At 44.5% G+C, this 22,346-nt stretch overlaps 1 protein-coding gene across 6 annotated transcripts in view; it reads right to left on the bottom strand.

Annotated features, from left to right (window-relative positions):
- Window positions 1-241: 241 nt before the first annotated feature.
- fbxo41 (F-box protein 41) overlaps window positions 242-22,346 on the bottom strand; it is a 249,303-nt gene continuing 227,198 nt past the window's right edge. For 2 of the 6 annotated variants that reach the window (XM_087992377.1, XM_087992385.1), the window contains exon 13: window positions 242-5,825. In XM_087992377.1, the coding sequence (XP_087848503.1) occupies window positions 5,763-5,825 (63 nt within the window). In that variant the 3' untranslated portion in view covers window positions 242-5,762. Of the gene's footprint in view, window positions 5,826-9,881; window positions 10,276-22,346 lie in introns of all 6 variants that reach the window. The other 4 variants (XR_015758746.1, XR_015758748.1, XR_015758740.1 and 1 more) reach the window with 4 other exon arrangements.

The raw sequence follows: 22,346 nt of genomic DNA, 5'->3' as shown, positions 1-22,346 counted from the left end.
GGTATGCAGAGATGAGTTTGGTGGGGCAGGAGCAGGCTGAGACAATGGGTCGGCCGGGGCAGTCAGGTTTGTGGACTTTGGGCAGGAGGTAGAAGCGGGAGGTGTGAGGTTGTGGGACTATGAGGTTGGAAGCGGTGGATGGGAGATCCCCCGAGGTGATGAGGTTATGGATGGTCTGGGAGATGATGGTTTGGTGGTGGGGGGTGGGGTCATGGTCAAGGGGGCAATAGGAGGAGGTGTCCGCGAGCTGGCGTTTAGCCTCAGCGGTGTAAAGGTCAGTGCGCCAAACTACCACCGCGCCTCCCTTGTCTGCCAGTTTGATAGTGAGGTTGGGGTTGGAACGGAGGGTGTGGAGGGCTGCATGTTGCGAGGGTGAGAGGTTGGAGTGGGTGAGAGGGGTGGACAGGTTGAGGCGGTTAATGTCGCGGCGGCAGTTGGCAATGAAGAGATCAAGGGCGGGTAAGAGGCCAGCACGGGGTGTCCAGGTGGATGGGGTAGGTTGGAGGCGGGAGAAGGGGTCGTCAGAGGGTGGGCGAGGATCCTGGTTGAAGAAGTAGGCGCGGAGGTGAAGGCAGCGATAGAATTGTTCGATGTCTCGCCGCGTGTTGAACTCGTTAATCCGGGAGCATAGGGGAATGAAGGTGAGGCCTCTGCTGAGGACTGATCTTTCATCCTCAGAGAGGGGGAGGTCTGGAGGGATGGTGAAAATAACTTAGGACTTCGGACCTGGTACCTGGTGTGGGGCTGGAGCTGGGAGTGGGGGCGGGATTAGGCGTGGAGGTGGGAATCGGGGCGGAGATGGATATTGGAGCGGGGGTGGGATTCGGCGTGGGGACGGAGATCAGCGTGGGGCCGGGGTTAGGCGTGGTGACGGAGATCTGTGTGGGGGCGGAGACGCATGCGGCGTGGTTGTTGTGCAGGTAAATGATGTCACTGGGGGTGGAAGTGGCTGCGACGGCAGAAACTGTGATGTTCCCGATAGTCGTGGACCCCCACGGAGGCCACGAATCTGTTTCCAAGTAATCATAAATCCTGTCTTTCAGCATCCTCTCCAATACTTTGCCCACCACAGACATGAGTCAGACTGGTCTGTAATTCTCAGGATTAACCCTATTTCTTTTCTTCGTCAAGGGAATAACATTTGCCACACTCCAATCATCTGGCACTACTCAGTGGACAGTGAGGATGCAAAGATCATCGTCAAAGGCGCAGCAAACTCTTCCCTCGCTTTCTGTAGTAACCTAGGGTATATTCTGTTTGGCATGGGAATTTATCTATCTTCATGATTTTCAAAATTTTCAGCACATCCTCCTTCTTTAACATCAACCTGTTCAAGCATATCAATCAGTTTCATGCTATCCTCACAAACGACAAGTCCCTCCCAGTAGTGAATACTGAAGCAAATACCTCCTCCGACTCCAGGCACAAGTTCCCTCTACTATCGCTGAGTGGCCCTATCCTCACTCCACACGTAAATGTAGAACGCCTTAGGGTTTCCCTTAATCCTACCCGCTAAAGCTTTTTCATGTCCCCTTCTAGCTCTCTTAAGTCCATTCTTCAGTTCCTTCCTAGCTACCTTGCAACCCTCTAGAGCCCTGTCTGATCCTTGCCTCCTCAACCTTAAGTAAGCTTCCTTCTTCTTCTTGACTAGATGTTCCACATTCCTTGTCATTCAAGGTTCTTTCAACCTATCATCCCTTCTTTGCCTCAGTGTGACAAACCTGTCCAGCACTATCAGCAAGTGCTCCCTAAACAGCCTCCACATTTCTGTCGTGCATTTCCCTGAGAACATCTGTTCCCAATTTAGATGCCCCAGTTCCTGCCTAATAGCATTGTGTTGAAACCACAACTATTCACATTTCACATTAATGAAATGGACGAAGGAACTAAGGGCACAATTGTTAAATTTGCAGGTGAGACAAAGATAGGGTCGAGGGACAGGTAGTATTGAAGAAGCAGGGAGGCATCAGAGGATTTGGACAGGCTCGGAGCGTAGGAAAAAAATGACAGATGGAATACAATGTGGGCAAGTGTAAGGTTATACACTTTGGTAGGAAAAATAGAAATGTAGACTATTTTCTAAATGGGGAAAGGCTTTGGCAATCTTGTGCCTGTGAAGGAACGATGATATAGCTCCAAGTGAAAATGACACTGGCTTGCAAACGTTGTTGGAGGTGGTAGTGTACCCATGTATCTGCTGCCTTTGTCTTTCTAGGTAGTACAGGTTATAGGCTTGACAAAAGTCTTGGTAAGTTTCTCCATAGCCCATGAATAAATAAATAATGTTTGACAGTTGAGGAGCAAAATTCCATATGAATGTTAGAACAACGACATCAAATCTACAGTGTGAAAACAAATAAGAGAACAATTAAAACCATAAAATGAATAATTATAAAACACTGCAAATTAACAGTTATGATCACACTGAAAAATATCAATTTCTTAAAAACCGCTTTATACACAGTAAGAGCAAAACTGAGAAAGAGAGATAGACAGAAAAAAGATGGAACCTTGATCTGAAAATAAGACTGGAAACAAGTTCTGAGATTCACATGTCCTGTTGCTCCCTGATGTATTCTCACCTCTTGCAGGAGGGAGGATTCCAATTGCAGTAGTTTACCTCCTGGAATTGGGAGGGATCCAATTAGGGTCACTTAAACTTTTAAATGGGTTAGTTGCTACTGACGCGAGCTTCCTGATCTTGTTTCTCAACTGAAACCTGACAGGTAGCTGGAAGTAGACCCTTTAGATGCATGTCCATCATCATTAATTGGATTACAACACAAAAATGGCCTCTTAATTGGCCTCCTCCAGGAAGATCAGGGAAATGGCTGGAACGACAGACATTCTTATTTTGAGACTAAACATTGTCTGGATGCCCAAGAATCTCTAAGATTCTGCCCAGAGAGTAGGAGACATAGACACAGAGATAGAAAGACAAGGCAGACATGTGAAAATGGCAGCAATAGAACCTTACACAATAAATATATCTATACATATTGTAGATTTTTAACTTCTCAAGTCTTACCACATCCTATAAATAATAATTGAGTTTCAGGCTTTGCATTTTCCATTAATGATTAAAGAAGATTAAATATATGTATGTATTTATAAAAGTTAAATCTATTCTACAACATATAAATAACATTTTACTAACCTACTAATATTTTCCCAAACATGGAATTACAGAATCATAAAATGGTTATGGTAGAGGAGGAGGCAATTCAGCTTCTTGAGTTTATGCTGGCTATCAAAAAAAGTTGTTCACTTAATGCCATTGCTCTTCCTTTTTACCATAACCCATAAATTACACGTATTTGTTTAGCTAAACAATATATCTTTACAAGTCACATTTGTGAGGGCATCTTGAACAGTTTGGCACAGATCTAACACTGTCAGCTTACTCTGGCAGTAACTAATATCATCAGAATAAATGCATCAAATTCTCACTAGGCTCATGCAATACACATACAAAACCAGTCTGTGACAACCCAATCAGAACGATTCTTATATCTCAAATGAACAAACAGCAGCCTTTAATTTATACGATGATGCAATGTTAAGCATTATGTCTGCAAAAGCTAGTTTTATATTTTGAGTCATGACTGTAATGGATTTTACATAATGTAGTTTCACAATGACCAGCGTTGGCATGGTTAATAGTAATTAAGCACAGTTTCATAACTACTTAACTGTACACCTAATGTATCCTACAAACTGCAGTGTTGGGCTGTGACTGCACAGCACAAATATTTTTATTCCCATGGTATACAAATTTTGCAGGTTAAGCTGCAGTTGTATATTAACTGCAGGTGCATATATTTGATTTAGTTTATGTGCTCATGTTCCTAGTATACAAAGTGATTATTTTGCCTTGGAAATTATCTGCACATGACATTTAATGGTTAATTTTGTTCTAGGAACAGCAGCATAGTTTGAATTTGGAATTATGCCATTTGATATTGGGGTTTGCTGTGTTCATGATATTCGGATTTGGATAGCTAAAGACATTTGCTGAATAATCTGAAGTCTATCAATGCCATGATGACAGTGTTTTTTTCAATGCCAGCCCCCATGTCACTGTAGATTCTGTTATTGGCGATGGACTGTTTAGGTTTTTAGCAACTTTATACCTCATAATTAAGAGGAAACCAATTTCAATGAAAATAATCTGATTGTCTATTTTAGTGCTCAGATAGGTGATGCCACATAGAATGGGTTCATTAGTTTAACTGAAGAACCAGGAGTGCTTATTAGTGGAAGAAGTGGCATAATGTTTCAGGAAAAGCTTCAATTAATCTCAGATTTGTAGGGTTAAATAGAATGTTCAGTATATAGATGATATAGCAGAGCAATCAGAAATCGAATTCTTATTGGTTGAGAGAGTTGGTTTGAGTTTACAGCCATCTTACTGGTCAGATGTTTTCATCTGAAAGAAATAATTTCAAAGTAATTTTAATAAAGGTTTTACTTTAAAAAGCTGGATTTCATGCCTCACTTTAGGTGTCTCACCATCTGCTTCCTATAACTGCTACACTATCTCACAGGAGTTCAGGTTGTATTGATTCCAACTATTGTTTCTCCTTCTGCTCTATACAACTTCAAGTTTTTTTAATAAGACTTTATGCAGAAGCTTACAAAATATATTTTCACAGCAATTTGCTCCCCCATAACTAAAATATAACTTAGATATACTTACTGAAAAATGTGGAAACCATGATTAGAATGGGTGACAATAAAACCTTCTGTAAAAGAAATCAGCTGTAAGAGGTTTGCATCCTTCCTTCCCCTTTCACAGTGAATGAGTAAGGATTTATATCCAAACTAACTGATACTGGGGTTTCCAGAGCCCGTGGAAACAGAGGCTACAATGTTCTAGTGGTAATGGTGTGATGCACAGAGGGTGACTTAGGTTGATATTCTTTCCATTAATTGTAGTCTGAGCTGAAGGGTCATTGGTTCAAACGCTGTTCTATTTTAGAACATCTCACAATAAATAATCATAACAAAATGACAGGGGTATTTTGGTTCATCCGTTGATAGAAACTCTCAGTCTCACCAACACATCAGTGAAACTGGCTTTCACTCCCTACACCCAGCAATTCACCTCTTGAACAAATAACTGTTTGAAAAACCGTCTTATGATCTCAGGTCCATGTTGCTTTTTACAGATTGTACCTTCAGCTCTCCCTTGTCCTGCAGCTGTTGTTTCAATTCATTTCACATGTTCCACATGTCTATAAGGTATCCTGTTTAAACTGATGAATCTGAGTCTTCCCTTTCAACTTGGACGTTGTACGTTTTCATACTGATTACAGTACAGGGTGTCTCACTGAAACATCACTTGATTTTTGTGCTCGTTCCATTCATTGTTCCACCATGGATAATTTCCTGGGAAAATTAATGGTGCTCCTTTATTGGATGCCGCATTGAGAAGACACTTTGCTTGATACTGATTCTAACACAGATCATCTCACTGATTTGGTTCAATATTGGTCACTTGATGTAATACTAGGTTCAAACTGATCTTTTCATTAGGTCTTATTGCAGATAGTCGGTTGAGTTCTACCTTTTTTGTTTAATATGTTGTAGCTGACAATTTCATTGGCTTAACGAAGTTCACAGTACAGGAATAACTGAGCGGTGTACAGTCTCTGATACAACTGTTAGCTTTCCTTTCTTATCAAACATTTAATAAAATTATACTTTGCTGTCTGAATGATGGTTTCAGTTGAGAGTGCTTCAGTTTGTTTTTGTAAACTTCAACAACCACTTTCTGCTTTGATATGGAGAATTTTTGAAAAGCCAGGCCTTTTCTTCAGAGCCTAATGGATTTAAACAGAAAAAAATATAATTTTTCAAATCAGTGAACTGTAAAGCATGTGAAAAGAATCTTGTAGTGTCTGCCATAACAAACGTTGACAATAAGGACATCAGAACATAAGCAACAGTAGCTTGTTGGGCCTGTTCTGCAATTAAAAACAAATCATGGCTGAATGAGAGCAATCACCCCTTCCAAAGCTTCTACGGCCTTCCTGTAATGCAGCGACCAGAACTGCATGCAATATTCCAAAGGTTGCCGCATCAGAGTTTGTCCAGTTGTAACATAACCTCATGTCTCCAAAACGTAATCCCTCTACCAATAAAAGCTAACACACCATGCGCCTTCTTAACAACCCTAGCCTCTCTTTTTGCTCAAACCTTCCAACCCTAGCAAAAATTATTCACAAAAGCCCCCCTTTTTCCTAACTGCTTACTATCTGCCTCCAACTCCCTAACAATATGCAATTTCAATAAGACACATTAAAATTACATCAAAACCACAGAGTCTCTGTCATCTTCTGTGTCTTCACTCTTCCGGCTACTGATCTCCCTGGGTTGTCTTCCTTCTTTTTACTACAAGTAGGTTTCACATGAAAAGGTACCTTTGATAGAGAATGGTTTCTAATTTCTTTGAGAGCAAGATGTTAGATTGGCAATTAGCTCTCCAGGAGTTTCCCTCTCTCCAGCTCTCTGACCAATTTTCAAAATGTCTGCATTCTTATATCCCCCAACATCAGACAATCTCATTGGTTCGATGTTGGCAAAACAGTAAATTCAAACTCAATTGGGTTTTAGTATCCTGGGGCATAATTTAAAGTGATTGGTTAAATTTGAATTGTTGCCAAAACAGCAACCAAAACTCAGGTATCTATTTCATAGCCAAATGCTACATGTTTTCAATTTACCATTGGGAAATGGGCTGCCATCTAGTCATATACACAGGAGCTTGTAAGCTCTACTTCAGAACGGCATTGTCTGTCTCTTAAAGGGCATACCTTCAACTTCATAACAGTAGCCAGTGTGTACAATGACCTCCTGCTGGTCATTGCGCGTGTGTGAGGGGTGGGATGGGGAGAGAGAGCGAGCGCGAGAGAGAGTGTGACAGCAAGAAAGCAAGAGAGAGCGTGAATGTGTGAGGGAGAGAGACAGTGAGTGTGCGTGTGAGAGTGTGGTGTGTGTTTGAGAGAGTGTGTGTGTAAGTGTGAGTGGGTCTATGCGTACGTTGACATAGTAGGGAAGATGTGTTGGGTAGGCTACAGGTTATTAGGTGGAAAAATCCCCAGGACTGGATGGGATCTATCCCAGGTTGCTGAGGGAGGAAGTATCTTTGTAGCATCTTTGTAGGTGAGGTGCCGGAGGACTGGAGAGTTCCTCATATTGTCCCCCTGTACAATAAGGGCAGTAGGGATATTCTGGGTAACTACAGACCAGTGGTGGGAAAGTTGCTGGAGAAGGTACTGAGGGATGAAATCTATTTATAGTTGGAAAAGAGTGGGCTTATCGGTGACAGGCAATATGGTTTTGAATGGGGGAGATTGTGCCTTACCAACTTAATAGAGTTCTTTGAGGAAGTAACCAAGTTGATAGATGAAGGAAGGGCTGTAGATGTTATATACATGGACTTTAGTAAGGTGTTTGATAAGGTTTCCCACGGTAAACTAATGGAGAAAGTAAATCACATGGTGTGCTAGGTGGATAAAGAATTTGTTGAGCAACAGGAGACTGAGAGTAGTAGTTGAAGGGAGTTTCTTGATATGGAGAAAGGTGACCAGAGGTGTTCCACAGGGGTATTGGGGCTACTGTTGTTTGTAATATACATAAATGATCTAGAACAGGGCACTGTTGGTATGTTCAGCAAGTCCGCAGATGACACGAAAATTAGTGGTGTAGCAGAAAGCATAGCGGACTGTCAAAGAATACAGGAGATTATAGATAGACTGGAGAGTTGGGCGGAGAAGTGGCAGATGGAGTTCAATCCAGGCAAATGTGAGGTGATGCATTTTGGGAAGTCTAATTCTAGAGCAAATTATACAGTAAACAGAAGAGCCTTGGGAAAAGTTGATGAGCAGAGAGATCTGGGAGTTCAGGTCCATTGTACCCTGAAGGTTGCTGCACAGGTGGATAGAGTGGTCAAGAAGGCATATAGTATGCTTGCCTTTATCAGACAGGGTATTGAGTACAAGACTTGGCAGGTCATGTTAAAATTGTTCATGACATTGGTTTGGCCACATTCAAAATACTGTGTACAGTTCTGGTTGCCACATTACCAAAAGGACGTGGACGCTTTGGAGACGGTGCAGAGAAGGTTGCCGAGGATGTTGTCTAGTATGGAAGGTGCTAGCTAAGAAGAGCGGTTGAGTAGAGTCATAGAGATGTACAGCATGGAAACAGACCCTTCGGTCCAACCCGTCCATGCCGACCAGATATCCCAACCCAATCGAGTCCCACCTGCCAGCACCCGACCCATATCCCTCCAAACCCTTCCTATTCATATACCCATCTAAATACCTCTTAAATGTTGCAATTGTACCAGCCTCCACCACATCCTTTGGCAGCTCATTCCATACACATACCACCCTCTGCGTGAAAACGTTGCGCCTTAGGTCTCTTTTATATCTTTCCCCCTCACCCTAAACCTATGCCCTCTAGTTCTGGGCTCCCCTACCCCAGGGTAAAGACTTTGTCTATTTATCCTATCCATACCCCTCATAATTTTGTCAACCTCTAGAAGGTCACCCCTCAGTCTCCGACGCTCCAGGGAAAACAGCCCCAGCCTGTTCAGCCTCTCCCCGTAGCTCAGATCCTCCAACCCTGGCAACATCATTGTAAATTTTTCTGAACCCTTTCAAGTTTCACAACATCTTTCTGATAGGAAGGACACCAGAATTTCACGCAATATTTCAACAGTGGCCTAACCAATGTCCTGTACAGCCGCAACATGACCTCAATACTCTGACCAATAAAGGAAAGCATACCAAACGCCTTCTTCACTATCCTATCTACCTGCGACTACACTTTCAAGGAGCTATGAACCTGCACTCCAAGGTCTCTTTGTTCAGCAACACTCCCATTAAGTGTATAAGTCCTGCTAAGATTTGCTTTCCCAAAATGCAGCACCTCGCATTTATCTGAATTAAACTCCATTTTGCCACTTCTCAGCCCATTGGCCCACCTGGTCCAGATCCTGTTGTAATCTGAGGTAACCCCCTTTGCTGTCCACTACACCTCCAATTTTGGTGTCATCTGCAAACTTACTAACTGTACCTCTTATGCTCGCATCCAAATCATTTATGTAAATGACAAAAAGTAGAGGGCCCAGCACCGATCCTTGTGGCACTCCACTGGTCACAGGCCTCCAGTCTGAAAAACAACCCTCCACCACCACCCTCTGTCTTCTACCTTTGAGTTAGGATTGTCTTCATTAGAGAAAAGGAGATTGAGGGGGGAAACTGACTGTGGTCGACAAAATCATGAAGGGTATAGACAGGGCAGATAGAGATAAGCTTTTTCCCAGGGTGAAGAATTCAGTAATGAGAGGTCACGCTTTCAAGATGAGAGGTAAAAAGTTTAAGTGGGATACACGCAGCAAGTACTTTACACAGAGGTTAGTATATGCCTGGAACGCGTTGCCAGTAGAGGTGTTAGAGGCAGGCCCGGTAGATTCATTTAAGGACAGATGCATGAGAAGGTGGGGAGCAAAGGGATACAGATGCTTAGGAATTGACCGACAGGTTTAGATCGGCTGAGGCTTGGAGGACTGAAAGGCCTGTTCCTGGGCTGTAAATTTTCTTTGTTCTTTGGTCTATGCATCTGAGAGAGTGTGCATGTGCCAGTGTATGCATGTGCTTGTGTGTTTGTGTGCACGTGTGTGTGTCTATGAGAGGGGGTCTGTGTGTGTGTTTATGTGATAGTGTGTGTAAATGTGTGCGTGAATGAGTGTGTATAGTGTGGTGGGGATACCTGTAGTATGACATGAACCCAAGATCCCAAACTATCAGCCTCTGCTTGGCGACTCTGCATTGTTGTGTATCCCGAAGTCCACCTTGAAGGTTGTTTACCTGAAGATCCGAGGCTGAACGGTCTTGATCGATGAAGTTATTCCCCACTGGGAGGGAATATTCCAGTCCATTCATCCCGTGTCATAGCATCTGCATGGTTTCACTAATATACATGGGTCTTTGATGATGTTGATAACTTTTCCGTGGCAATGAGACAAGTAAATGGAATCCATGGATGGAAGGCTGGCTTCTGTGATGGTCTGGGCTGTGCACACAACTGTCTGTGGTTTCTAACAATCCTGGGCAGAGCACTTGTCCAACCAGGCATTGTGCATCCCGACAGTATGCTTTCAATGGTGGACCTGAAAAGGTTGGTGAGGGTCCTTTTGAACATGCCAAATTTCTTGAGGCGCCTGAGGAAGAAGACGTTGTTGTTCCTTCTTCACTAACGTATCTACGGGGCAAGTCCAGGACAAGTTGTTGTTACACCTTGGAACACAACGCTCTCCAGCCTCTCAACCTCAGCTCCATTGATATAACTGGGGCTGTGCTCTCCTCCCTTCTTTCTGAAGTCAGTGATCAGTTAGAGTCAAAGAATCATAGGGATGCATAGCACGGAAACAGACTCTTCGGTCCAACTTGTCAATGCCAACTAGATATCCTAAATTAATCTGGTCCCATTTGCGAATCCTTGGCTCATATCCCTCTAAACTCTTCCTATTCATATACCCATCTAGCTTCCTTTTAAATGCTGTAATTATACCAGCCTCCACCACTTTCTCTGGCAGCTCATTTTATACATGATCCTTTGCTTGAAAAAGTTGCCCCTTACATCCCTTTCAAATCTTTCGTCTCTCACCCTAAACCTATGTCCTCTAATTCTGGATTCCACCACCCTATCCATGCCCCTCATGACTTGATAAACTTTGATAAGGTCACCCTTCAGCTTCTGACACTCCAGGAAAAACAGTCCAAGCCTAATCAGCCTCTCCAGCTTCACCCTTCAGCTCAAACCCTCCAACTTGAGGGACAGGATTTACATGTATTTGGAAAGGCAAGGGCTGATTATAGATAGTCAGCACGGCTTTGCGTGGGAAATCATGCCTCACGTGACTGAGTTTTTTGAAGAAGTAACAAGGAGGATTGATGAGGGCAGAACAGTAGATGTGAAACTTGAAAGGGTTTAGAAAAGATTACAAGAAGATTTGAGATATAGGGAGAGGCTGGGGCTGTTTTCCTTGAAGTATTGGAGGCTGAGGGGTGACCTTCTAAAGTTTTATAAAATCATGAGAGGTATGGATAGGATAAATAGACAAGGTCTTTTCTCTGGGTGGGGCAGTCCAGAACTAGAGGGTATAGGTTTAAGGTGAGAGTGGAAAGATATAAAAGGAACCTAAGGGGCAACTTTATCACACAGAGAGTGGTGGCTGTATGGGATGAGCTGCCAGGAGGAAGTGGTGGAAGCTGGTACAATTACAATATTTAAAAGGCATCTGGATGGTTATGTGAATAGGAAGGGTTTAGAGGGATATGGGCCAAGCGCTGGCAAACGTGACTATATTAGGTTAGGATATCTGGTCGGCATGGACGAATTGGACCAAAGTGTCTGTTTCTGTGCTGCCCCTTTCTATGACACTATAACCCTGGCGACATAGAATACAGAACATGGAACAGTACCACAGTACAGACTCTTCAGCCCTCGATGGTCTGCCAACCTTTTATCCCATTCCAAGATCAAGCTAACTTACATACCCTTCATTGTACTATCTTCCACGTGCCTATTAAAGATTCGTTTAAATGTCCCAAATGTATCGGACACTAATACCACCAATGGCAATGCATTCTACGCACCCATCACTCTGTGTAAAGAAACTACCTCTAACATCTCCTCTAAGCCTTCCTCCAATCACCTTAAAATTATTGCCCCTTGTGATAGATGTGCGTAGGTAAATGGGACGCCTTCAGAAAGGAGACAACGAAAATCCAGAGAAAGTATATTCCTGTTAGGATGAAAGGAAAGGCTGGTAGTTATAGGGAATGCTGGATGACTAAAGAAATTGAGGGTTTGGTTAAGAAAAAGGAAGCATATGTAAGGTATATACAGGATAGATTGAGTGAATCCTGAGAAGAGTATAAAGGGAGTAGGAATATACTTAAGAGGGAAATCAGGAGGGCAAAAAGGGGACATGAGATAGCTTTGGCAAATAGAATTAAGGAGAATCCAAAGTGTTTTTACAAACACATTAAGGACAAAAGGGTAACTAGGGAGAGAACAGGGCCCCTCAAAGATCAGCAAGGCGGCCTTTGTGTGGAGCCACAGAAAATGGGGGTGATACTAAATGAGTATTTTGCATCAGTATTTACTGTGGAAAAGGATATGGAAGATATAGACTGTAGGGAAATAGATGGTGACATCTTGCAAAATGTCCATATTACAGAGGAGGAAGTGCTGGATGTCGTGAAACGCATAAAAGTGGATAAATCCCCAGGACCTGATCAGGTGTACCCGAGAACTCTGTGAGAAGCTCGAGAAGTGATTGCTGGGCCTCTTGCTGAGATATTTGTATCATCAATAGTCACAGGTGAGGTGCTGGAAGACTGGAGGTTGGCCGACGTGGTGCCACTGTTTAAGAAGGGTGGTAAAGACAAGCCAGGGAACTAAAGACCAGTGAGCCTGACCTGGGCAAGTTGTTGGAGGGAATCCGGAGAGACAGGATGTACATGCAGTTGGAAAGGCAAGGACTGATTAGGGATAGTCAACATGGTTTTGTGTGTGGGAAATCATGTCTTACAAACTTTATTGAGTTTTTTGAGCAAGTAACAAAGAGGATTGATACGGGCAGAGCGGTAGTTGTGATCTATATGGACTTCAGTAAGGCGTTCGATGAGGTTCCCCATGGGAGACTGATTAGCAAGGTGAGATCTCACAGAATACAGAGGGAACTCGCCATTTGGATACAAAACTGGCTCAAAGGGAGAAGACAGAGAGTGGTGGTGGAGGGTTGTTTTTCAGACTGGAGGCCTGTGACCAGTGGAGTGCCACAAGGATCGGTGCTGGGTCCTCTACTTTTCGTCATTTACATAAATGATTTGGATGTGAGCATAAGAGGTACAGTTAGTAAGTTTGCAGATGACACCAAAATTGGAGGAGTAGTGGACAGCGAAGAGGGTTACCTCAGATTACAACAGGATCTTGACCAGATGGGCCAATGGGCTGAAAAGTGGCAGATGGAGTTTAATTCAGATGAATGCGAGGTGCTGCATTTTGGGAAAGCAAATCTTAGCAGGACATATACACTTAATGGTAAGGTCCTAGGGAGTGTTGCTGAACAAAGAGACCTTGGAGTGCAGGTTCATAGCTCCTTGAAAGTGGAGTCGCAGGTAGGATAGTGAAGAAGGCGTTTTGTATGCTTTCCTTTACTGGTCAGAGCATTGAGTACAGGAGTTGGGAGGTCACGTTGCGGCTGTACAGGACATTGGTTAGGCCACTGTTGGAATATTGCATGCAATTCTAGTCTCCCTCCTATGGAAAGATGTTGTGAAACTTGAAAGGGTTCAGAAAAGATTAGATTACTTACAGTGTGGAAACAGGCTCTTCGGCCCAACATGTCCACACTAACCCTCCGAAGAGCAACCCACCCAGACCCATTCCCCTACATTTACCCCTTCACCTAACACTATGGGCAATTTAGCATGGCCAATTCACCTAACCTGCACATTTTTGGACTGTGGGAGGAAACCGGAGCACCTGGAGGAAACCCACACAGACACAGGGAGAATGTGCAAATTCCACACAGCAGTTACCTGAGGCTGGAATTGAACCCGAGTCTCTGGCGCTGTGAGGCAGCAGTGCTAACCACAAGGATGTTGCCAGGGTTGGAGGATTTGAGCTATAGGGAGAGGCTGAACAGGCTGGGGCTGTTTTCCCTGGAGCGTCAGAGGCTAAGGGGTGACCTTATAGAGGTTTACAAAATTATGAGGGGCATAGAACATAGAACAATACAGCGCAGAACAGGCTCTTTAGCCCTCGATGTTGCACCAATCTGTGAACTATTCTAAGCTCGTCCCCCTACCTTATCCCATCATCATCCATGTGCTTATCTAAGGAATGTTTAAATCTCCCTAATGTGGCTGACTTGACAACATTAGCAGGTAATGCATTCCATGCCCTTACCACTCTCTGCGTAAAGAACCTGCCTCTGACATCTGTCTTAAATCTATCAGTCCTCAATTTGTACTTATGCCTTCTCGTACACGCTGACGTCACCATCCTAGGAAAAAGACTTTCACTGTCTACCCTATCTAATCCTCTGATCATCTTGTATGGCTCTATCAAATCCCCTCTAAGCCTTCTTCTTGCCAATGAGAAAAGGTTCAAGTCTGTCAGCCTTTCCTCATAAGACCTTCCCTCCAGACCAGGCAACATCCTGGTAAATCTCCTCTGCACCTTTTCCAATGCTTCCACATCCGTCCCGAAATATGGGGACCAGAACTGTACACAATATTCCAAGTAATAGAACATAGAACATTACAGCACAGTACAGGCCCTTCGGCCCTCGATGTTGCGCCAACCTGTCATACCAATCTGAAGCCCATCTAACCTACACTATTCCATGTACGTCCATATGCCTGTCCAATGACGACTTAAATGTACTTAAAGTTGGCAAAACTACTACTGTTGCAGGCAAAGCATTCCCATACCCTTACTATTCTCCGAGTAAAGAAACTACCTCTGACATCTGTCCTATATCTATCACCCCTCAATTTAAAGCTATGGCCCCTGTGCTCACTGTCACCATACTTGGAAAAAGGCTCTCCCTGTCCACCCTCTCTAACCCTCTGATTATCTTATATGTCTCTATTAAGTCACCTCTCAACCTTCTTCTCTCTAATAAAAACAGCCTCAAGTCCCTCAGCCTTTCCTCGTAAGACCTTCCCTCCATACCAGGCAACATCCTAGTAAATCTCCTCTGCACCCTTTCCAAAGCTCCCACATCCTTCTTATAATGCGGTGACCAGAACTGTACACAATATCCCAAGTGCGGCCGCACCAGAGTTTTGTACAGCTGTAGCATAACCTCATGGTGCAGGAACTCGATCCCTCTATTAATAAAAGCTAAAACACCGTATGCCTTCTTAACAACCCTGTCAACCTGGGTGGCAACTTTCAAGGATCTGTGTACCTGGACACCGAGATCTCTCTGCTCATCTACACTACCAAGAATCTTATCATTAGCCCAGAGCTTTGCATTGCGGTTACTCTGACCAAAGTGAATCACCTCACACTTTTCTGCATTAAACTCCATTTGCCACCTCTCAACCCAGCTCTGCAGCTTATCTATGTCTCTCTGTAACCTACAACATCCTTTGTCACTATCCACAACTCCACCGACCTTAGTGTCGTCTGCAAATTTACTAACCCACCCTTCTACCCCCTCATCCAGGTCATTTATAAAAATGACAAACAGCAGTGGATCCAACACCGACCCTTGCGGTACACCACTAGTAACCGGACTCCAGGCTGAACATTTCCCATCAACCACCACCCTCTGTCTTCTTTCAGCAAGCCAATTACTGATCCAAACTGCTATATCTCCCACAATCTCATTCTTCCGCATTTTGTACAATAGCTTACTGTGGGGAACCTTATCGAACGCCTTGCTGAAATCCATTTACACCACATCAACTGGTTTACTCTCATCTACCTGTTTGGTCACCTTCTCAAAGAACTCAATAAGGTTTGTGAGGCATGACCTACCCTTCACAAAACTGTGCTGACTATCCCTAATCAAATTATTCTTTTCTAGTTGATTATAAATGGATAGGATAAATAGGCAAAGTCTTTTCCCTGGGGTCAGGGAGTCCAGAACTAGAGGGCATAGGTTTAGGGTGAGAGGGGAAAGATATAAAAGAGACCTATGGGGCAACCTTTTCATGCAGAGGGTGGTAAGTGTATGGAATGAGCTGCCAGAGGAAACGGTGGAGGCTGGAGAAGGTGTTGTTTCAGTCTTGGCACAGGTAGCGGGAGTCTGCATGTTGGTTTGGGCCTCTAACTTGTCTCGGTACTGCTTCTTGGCATCTCTGATGGCTTTGCGGAGATCATGTCTGTTTTTTCTGTACAGGTCAGGGTTGTTCGACTTTAATGTTGCACGCCTGGTCTTCAGTAGGGAGTGGATTTCCCAGCTCCTTCAAGGTTTCCAGTTGGGGAACACACAGATTGACTGCTTTGGCATACAGTCTACCACGCATTTGCTAACGACCACCATGACAGTGGTGGTGCACTTGTCTCGGTTTCCTGCTGGGTACTTGAATCCAGTCCAGGCCATCGATTCCAAGGAGTCTTGGAGACAGTCTTCTGCTGCCTCGGACAAGCATTATATTTCTTTCCTTGAAGGATCCTCCCGTTTCAGCTTCTGCTTGTAAGCTAGGAGGAGGAACACAGTGTTGTGGTCTGATTTTCTGAAGAAAGCTTCAGGGTTTTCCTTGATCCGACCTGCCAAAGACTTCTCATGTCCCCTCCTGGCTCTTCTTAGCTCTCTCTTTAGGTCCTTCCTGGCTAACTTGTAACTCTCAAGCACCCTAACTGAGCCTTCAATTCTCATCTTTGCACAAGCTCTTTCTTCCTCTTGATAAGAGATTCAACGTCTTTAGTAAACCACCTTCCTCCCTATCTGACAGGTACATACTTATCAAGGACACGCAGTAGCTGTTCCTTGAACAAGCTCTACCTTTCAATTGTGCCCATCCCCTGCAATTTCCTTCTCCACCCTATGCATCTTAAATTTTGCCTAATCGCCTCATACATACTGTGTCAGGAAACGCTGCTGCGCACATTGGACAAAAACTGACCCATCTAAAGTACTCGAACTATAGTGTTTCCAGTCAATATTTGCAAAGTTAATCTTATTTAGCAGCCTCTCGTGCAGCACCTTAGACTAATAGAGTCATAGTGATGGACAGCAAGTGCAAGGCTAGAAGGAGATACAGTAATTACGGGGAGAATGCGGCCGAATGGCCTTACTTCCACTCCTATGTCTTATGGTCTCATGGTCTAATTAGAAATGGTAAGTTGAATAGACAGGTCAGACTGGAATATGACAGGGAGCAAGGAATGATTGTTGGATTAAATTAGGTATATTTCAACGCATTGGACTGGAATATTATAGCCATTACGTGGCTAAGGGAGGAACAGGACTAGCAGCTTAATATGCCAGGGTACAGGTACTTTCGGTGAGACAGAGGTGGTGAAAGGAGGGGAGGGGAGCTGCATTGTTGATTAAGGCAAGTATCATAGTAGTACCTCGAGATAAAATAACTGAAGGATCATCCAATGAGGCTTTCTGGATGGAGCCAAGAAATAACAAGGGGATGGTGATGTTATTGGGGTTGTACTGTAGGTCCCCAAATAGTCAGCGGGAATTAGATGAACAAATATGCAGGAAGACTGGGGAGACTTACAGGAGCGTATGGTTGTCATAGTCGGGGATTTTAATTTTCCTAAAATAGGCTGGGACTGCCAAAGCATTAAGGGCTTAGATGGAGTGGAATTTGCTAAGTGTGTTCAGGAAAGTATCTTCAAGCAGTATAGAGAGGGTCCTACTCAGGAAACATGATCTACTCTTGGGAAAGAGTGCAGGATTGATGACGGAGATGACAAAGAACAAAGAAAATTTACAGCCCAGGAACAGGTCCTTCAGCCCTCCAAACCTAAGCCAATCCAAATGTACTGTCTAAACCTGTCGCCCAATTCCTACGCATCTGTATCCCGCTGTTCCCCACCTACTCGTGCATCTGTCCAGACGCACCTTAAATGAATCTGCTGTGCCTGCCTCTACCACCTCTGCTGGCAACACATTTCAGACGCCCACCACCCTCTGTGTGAAGTACTTGCCACGTGTATCCACCTTAAACTTTCCACTTTTCACCTTGAAAGCATGACCTCTCGTTATTGAATCCTTCACCCTGGAAAAAAGCTTATCTCTATTCCCGTCTATACCTTTCATGATTTTGTAGACCTTAATCAGGTTCCCCCTCAATCTCCTTTTTCCAAAGAAAACAATCCTAACCTACTCGACCTCTCCTCATAACTCGCACCTTCCATACCAGGCAACATCCTCGTAAACCTTCTCTGCACCCTCTCCAAATTGTCCACATCCTTTTGGTAATGTAGCGACCAGAACTGTACACAGTATTCCAAATGTGGCCAAACCAATGTCTTATATAATTTTAACATGACCTGCCAGCTCTGATACTCAACACCCCATCCAATGAAGGCAAGCATACCATATGTCTTCTTGACCACTCTATCCATCTGCGCAGCAACCTTCAGGGTACAATGGACCTGCACTCCCAGATCTCTCTGCTCACCAATCTTTCCCAAGGCTCTTCCGTTTACTGTATAATTCACTCTAGAATTAGACTTCCCAAAATGCATCACCTCACATTTGTCTGGATTGAACTCCATCTGCCATTTCTCCCCCCAACTCTCTAGTCTATGTATATTCTCCTGTATTCTTTGACAGTTCCCTATGCTTTCTTTTACTCCACCAATCTTCGTGTCATCTGCAAACTTGCTGATCATACCAACAGTGCCCTCTTCCAGATCATTTATGTATATCACAAACAACAGTAGCCCCAGCACTGATCACTGTGGAACACCACTGGTCACCTTTCTCCATTTCGAGATACTCCCTTCAACTACTACTCTCTGTCTCCTGTTGCTCAACCAGTTCTTTACCACCTCGCTAGAACACCCTGCACACCATGTGTTACATAGAACATAGCAAAGTACAGCACAGAACAGACCCTTTGGCCCAAGATGTTGTGCCGAGGTTTAATCCTAATGTAAAATATAGCAACATAATGTATGTACCCCTCAACTCACTGCGATCCATGTGCATGTCCAGCAGTCGCTTAAATATCCCCAGTGACTCTGCTTCCACCACCACAGCTGGCAAACGCATTCCATGTATTAACAACTCTCTGCGTAAAGAATCTACCGCTGATGTCTCCTCTATATCTTTCTCCTAATATCTTCAAACTATGACACCTCATTCCAGTCAATCCTGCCCTGGGGAAAAATCTCTGGCTATCTATTCCACTCATTGGAGATGCCGGTGTTGGACTGGGGTGTACAAAGTTAAAAATCACACAACACCCGGTTATAGTCCAACAGGTTTAATTGGAAGTACACTAGCTTTCAGAGCGACGACTATCACCTAATGAAGGAGTGTCGCTCCGAAAGCTAGTGTGCTTCCAATTAAACCTGTTGGACTACAACCTGGTGTTGTGTGATTTTTAACTTATTACCTTGTATACCTCGATCAGGTCACCTCTCTTCCTCCTTCTCTCCAGAGAGAAAAGTCCGAGCTTATTCAACCTCTCTTCATACGGCAAGCCCTCCAGTCCAGGCAGCATCCTGGTAAACCTTCTTTGCACCCTCTCCAAAGCCTCTGTATCTTTCCTATAGTAGGGCGACCAGAACTGGACACAATATTCCAAGTGTGGTCTGACCAGGGACTTATAGATCTGCAGCAAAACCTTGCGGCTCTTAAACTTGATCCCCCATTAATGAAAGCCAAAACACCATATGCTTTCTTAACAACTCTATCCACTTGGGTGGCAACTTTGAGGGATCTATGTACTTGCACACCCAGACCCCTCTGTTTTTCCACACTGCCAAGAATCCTGTCTTTAATCCTATGTTCAGCATTCGAGTTCAACCTTCCAAAATGCATCACTTCACATTTATCCAGGTTGAACTCCATCTGCCATTTCTCAATCCAGCTCTGCATCCTGCTTATGTCGTGCTGCAGCCTGCAGTAGCCCTCTATACTATCGACAACACCTCCAACCTTTGTGTCATCTGCAAATTTACTAACCCACCCCTCAACCTCCTCATCCAAGTCATTTATAAAAACTACAAAGAACGGAGGCCCAAGAACAGAGCCCTGCGGGGACCCCACTCAACACTGACCTCCAGGCAGTATACTTTCCATCTCCAACCACTCTCTGCCTTCTGTCAGCCAGCCAATTCTGAATCCAGATAGCCAAATCTCCCTGTATCCCATACTTCCTGACTTTATGAATGAGCCTACCGTGGGGAACCCTATCAAATGCCTTGCTGAAGTCCATATACACCACATCCACTGCTCGGCCTTCATCAACCTGTCTCGACACCTCCTCAAAGAACACAATAAGATTTGTGAGGCATGACCTGCCCCTCACAAAGCCATGCTGACTGCCTTTAATCACACTATGCTTTGCCGAATCGTCATAAATCCTAACCCTCAGAATTCTTTCCAAAACTTTGCTGACCACAGAAGTAAGACTGACTGGTCTGTAATTGCCAGGGATTCCCCTATTCCCCTTCTTGAAAAGAGAAACAACATTCGCCTCCTTCCAATCCTCCGGTACGACCCCCGTGGAGAGTGAGGAGGCAAATATCCTCGCCAGTGGCTTTGCAACCTCCTTTCTTGCTTCCCGGTGCAGCCTAGGATAAATCTGGTCTGGCCCTGGGGACTTATCAATCTTAATGTTTTCCAAAATTTCCAGCACATCAACTTCATCAATCTTGATCTGGTCAAGCCTGTATCCCAGCTCCTCAAAGTTTTCATTCACAACAAGGCCCCTTTCCTTGATGAAGACCGAAGCAAAATATTCATTTAGGGCTTCCCCTATCTGCTCAGACTCCACGCACAAGTTCCCTCCTCTATCCCCCGATCGGCCCTACCTTCTCCCTGATCATTTTCTTATTCCTCACATATGAGTAAAATGCCTTTGGGTTCTCCCTAATCCTTCCTGCCAAGCCTTTTTTGTGCCCCCTCCTGGCTCTCCTCAGTCCATTTCTGAGCTCTTTTCTAGCAAGCCTGTAATTCTCTAAAGCTGTGCTAGATCCTTGCTTCCTCCACCTTACGTAAGCTGCCTTCTTCCTTTTGACTAGAAGCTCCTCTGTTCTCATCATCCAAGGCTCCTTAATCTTACCCCTTTTTACCTGTCTCAGAGGAACAAATTCATGCATCACTCGCAACAACTGCTCCTTAAACAGTCTCCACACGTTCCTCCAATTTGTGGTTTGGTTCGGTGTGGCAATGGAGGAGACCAAGGATGGTCATGTCGGAAAGGGAGTGGGAATGAGCAGTGACTGGGAGGTCTGGTTGGCCCCTGCGGGCCCAGCTGAGAGGCTTAGCGAACCGTTTCCTAAGTTTATGTTTGGTCTCCCCGATGTGGAGAAGACCACATCAGGAGCACCTGATGCAGTAAACTAGGTTGAAAGAGAGGCAGGTGAACCTCTGTCTGATCTGGAACGACTGTATGGAGTCCTAGATGGAAGTGAGGGGGGTGGTGTACTGGCAGATTTTGCATCTTTTCCGGTTGCAGGTGAAGATACAATAGACAATAGGTGCAGGAGTAGGCCATTCTGCCCTTCGAGCCTGCACCAGCATTCATTATGATCATGGCTGGTCATCCTCAATCAGTATCCTGTTCCTGCCTTATTCCACTATCCTTGAGAGCTCTATCCAACTCTTTCTTAAACTAATCCAGAGACTGGGCCTCCACAGCCTTCTGGGGCAGAGCATTCCACACACACCCACCACTCTCTGGGTGAAGAAGTTTCTCCTCATCTCTGTCCTAAATGGCCTACCCCTTATTTTTAAGCTGTGTCCTCTGGTTTGGGACTCACCCATCAGCGGAAACATGTTTCCTGCCTCCAGAGTGTCTAATCCTTTAATAATCTTATACGTCTCAATCAGATCCCCTCTCAGCCTTCTAAACTCAAGTGTGTACAATCCCAGTCGCTCCAGTCTTTCAACGTAAGATAGTCCCGCCATATCGGGAATTGACCTCGTGAACCTACGCTGCACTCCCTCAATAGCCAGAATGTCTTTCCTCAAATTTGGAGATCTGAACTGCACACAACATTCCAGATGTGGTCTCACCAGGGCCCTGTACAGCTGTAGAAGAAACCTCTTTGCTTCTATATTCAATCCCTCTTGTTATGAAGGCCAGCCTTCTTCACTACCTGCTGTACCTGCATGCTTACCTTCATTGACTGGTGTACAAGAACACCCAGATCTCTCTGTACTGCCCCTTTACCTAAATTGATTCCATTTAGGTAGTAATCTGCCTTCCTGTTCTTGCCACCAAAGTGGATAACCATACACTTATCCACATTAAACTGCATCTGCCATGCATCTGACCACTCATCTAACCTGTCCAGGTCACCCTGTAATCTCCTAACATCCTGGGAGTTCAAGGGGGTTGGTGGGGAGAGTAGCACACAAACCAAGGACTGGCGAAGGGAACAGTCCTTGCAGAAGGCAAAGAGGGGTGGGGAGGGAAAGATGTTCTTGGTGGTGGGGTAGAATTGAAATTGGCAAAAGTATTTAAGGATGATGCAATGGATGCGGAGACTGATGGGGTGATAGGTGAGGACAACAGGGACTCTGTCTTTATTGAATTTGGGAGGTGGGTGGTTTAGAGCAGTGGAATGAGGAATGGAGGTGGTGCGGTGTAGGGCTGTCT

Source organism: Chiloscyllium plagiosum, unplaced genomic scaffold (genome assembly GCF_037043375.1).
Source record: "Chiloscyllium plagiosum isolate Xiang-an unplaced genomic scaffold, Cpla_swu_hap1 HiC_scaffold_1, whole genome shotgun sequence".
Lineage (NCBI taxonomy): Eukaryota > Metazoa > Chordata > Chondrichthyes > Orectolobiformes > Hemiscylliidae > Chiloscyllium > Chiloscyllium plagiosum.
This window is presented reverse-complemented; position numbering and strand designations above follow the sequence as displayed.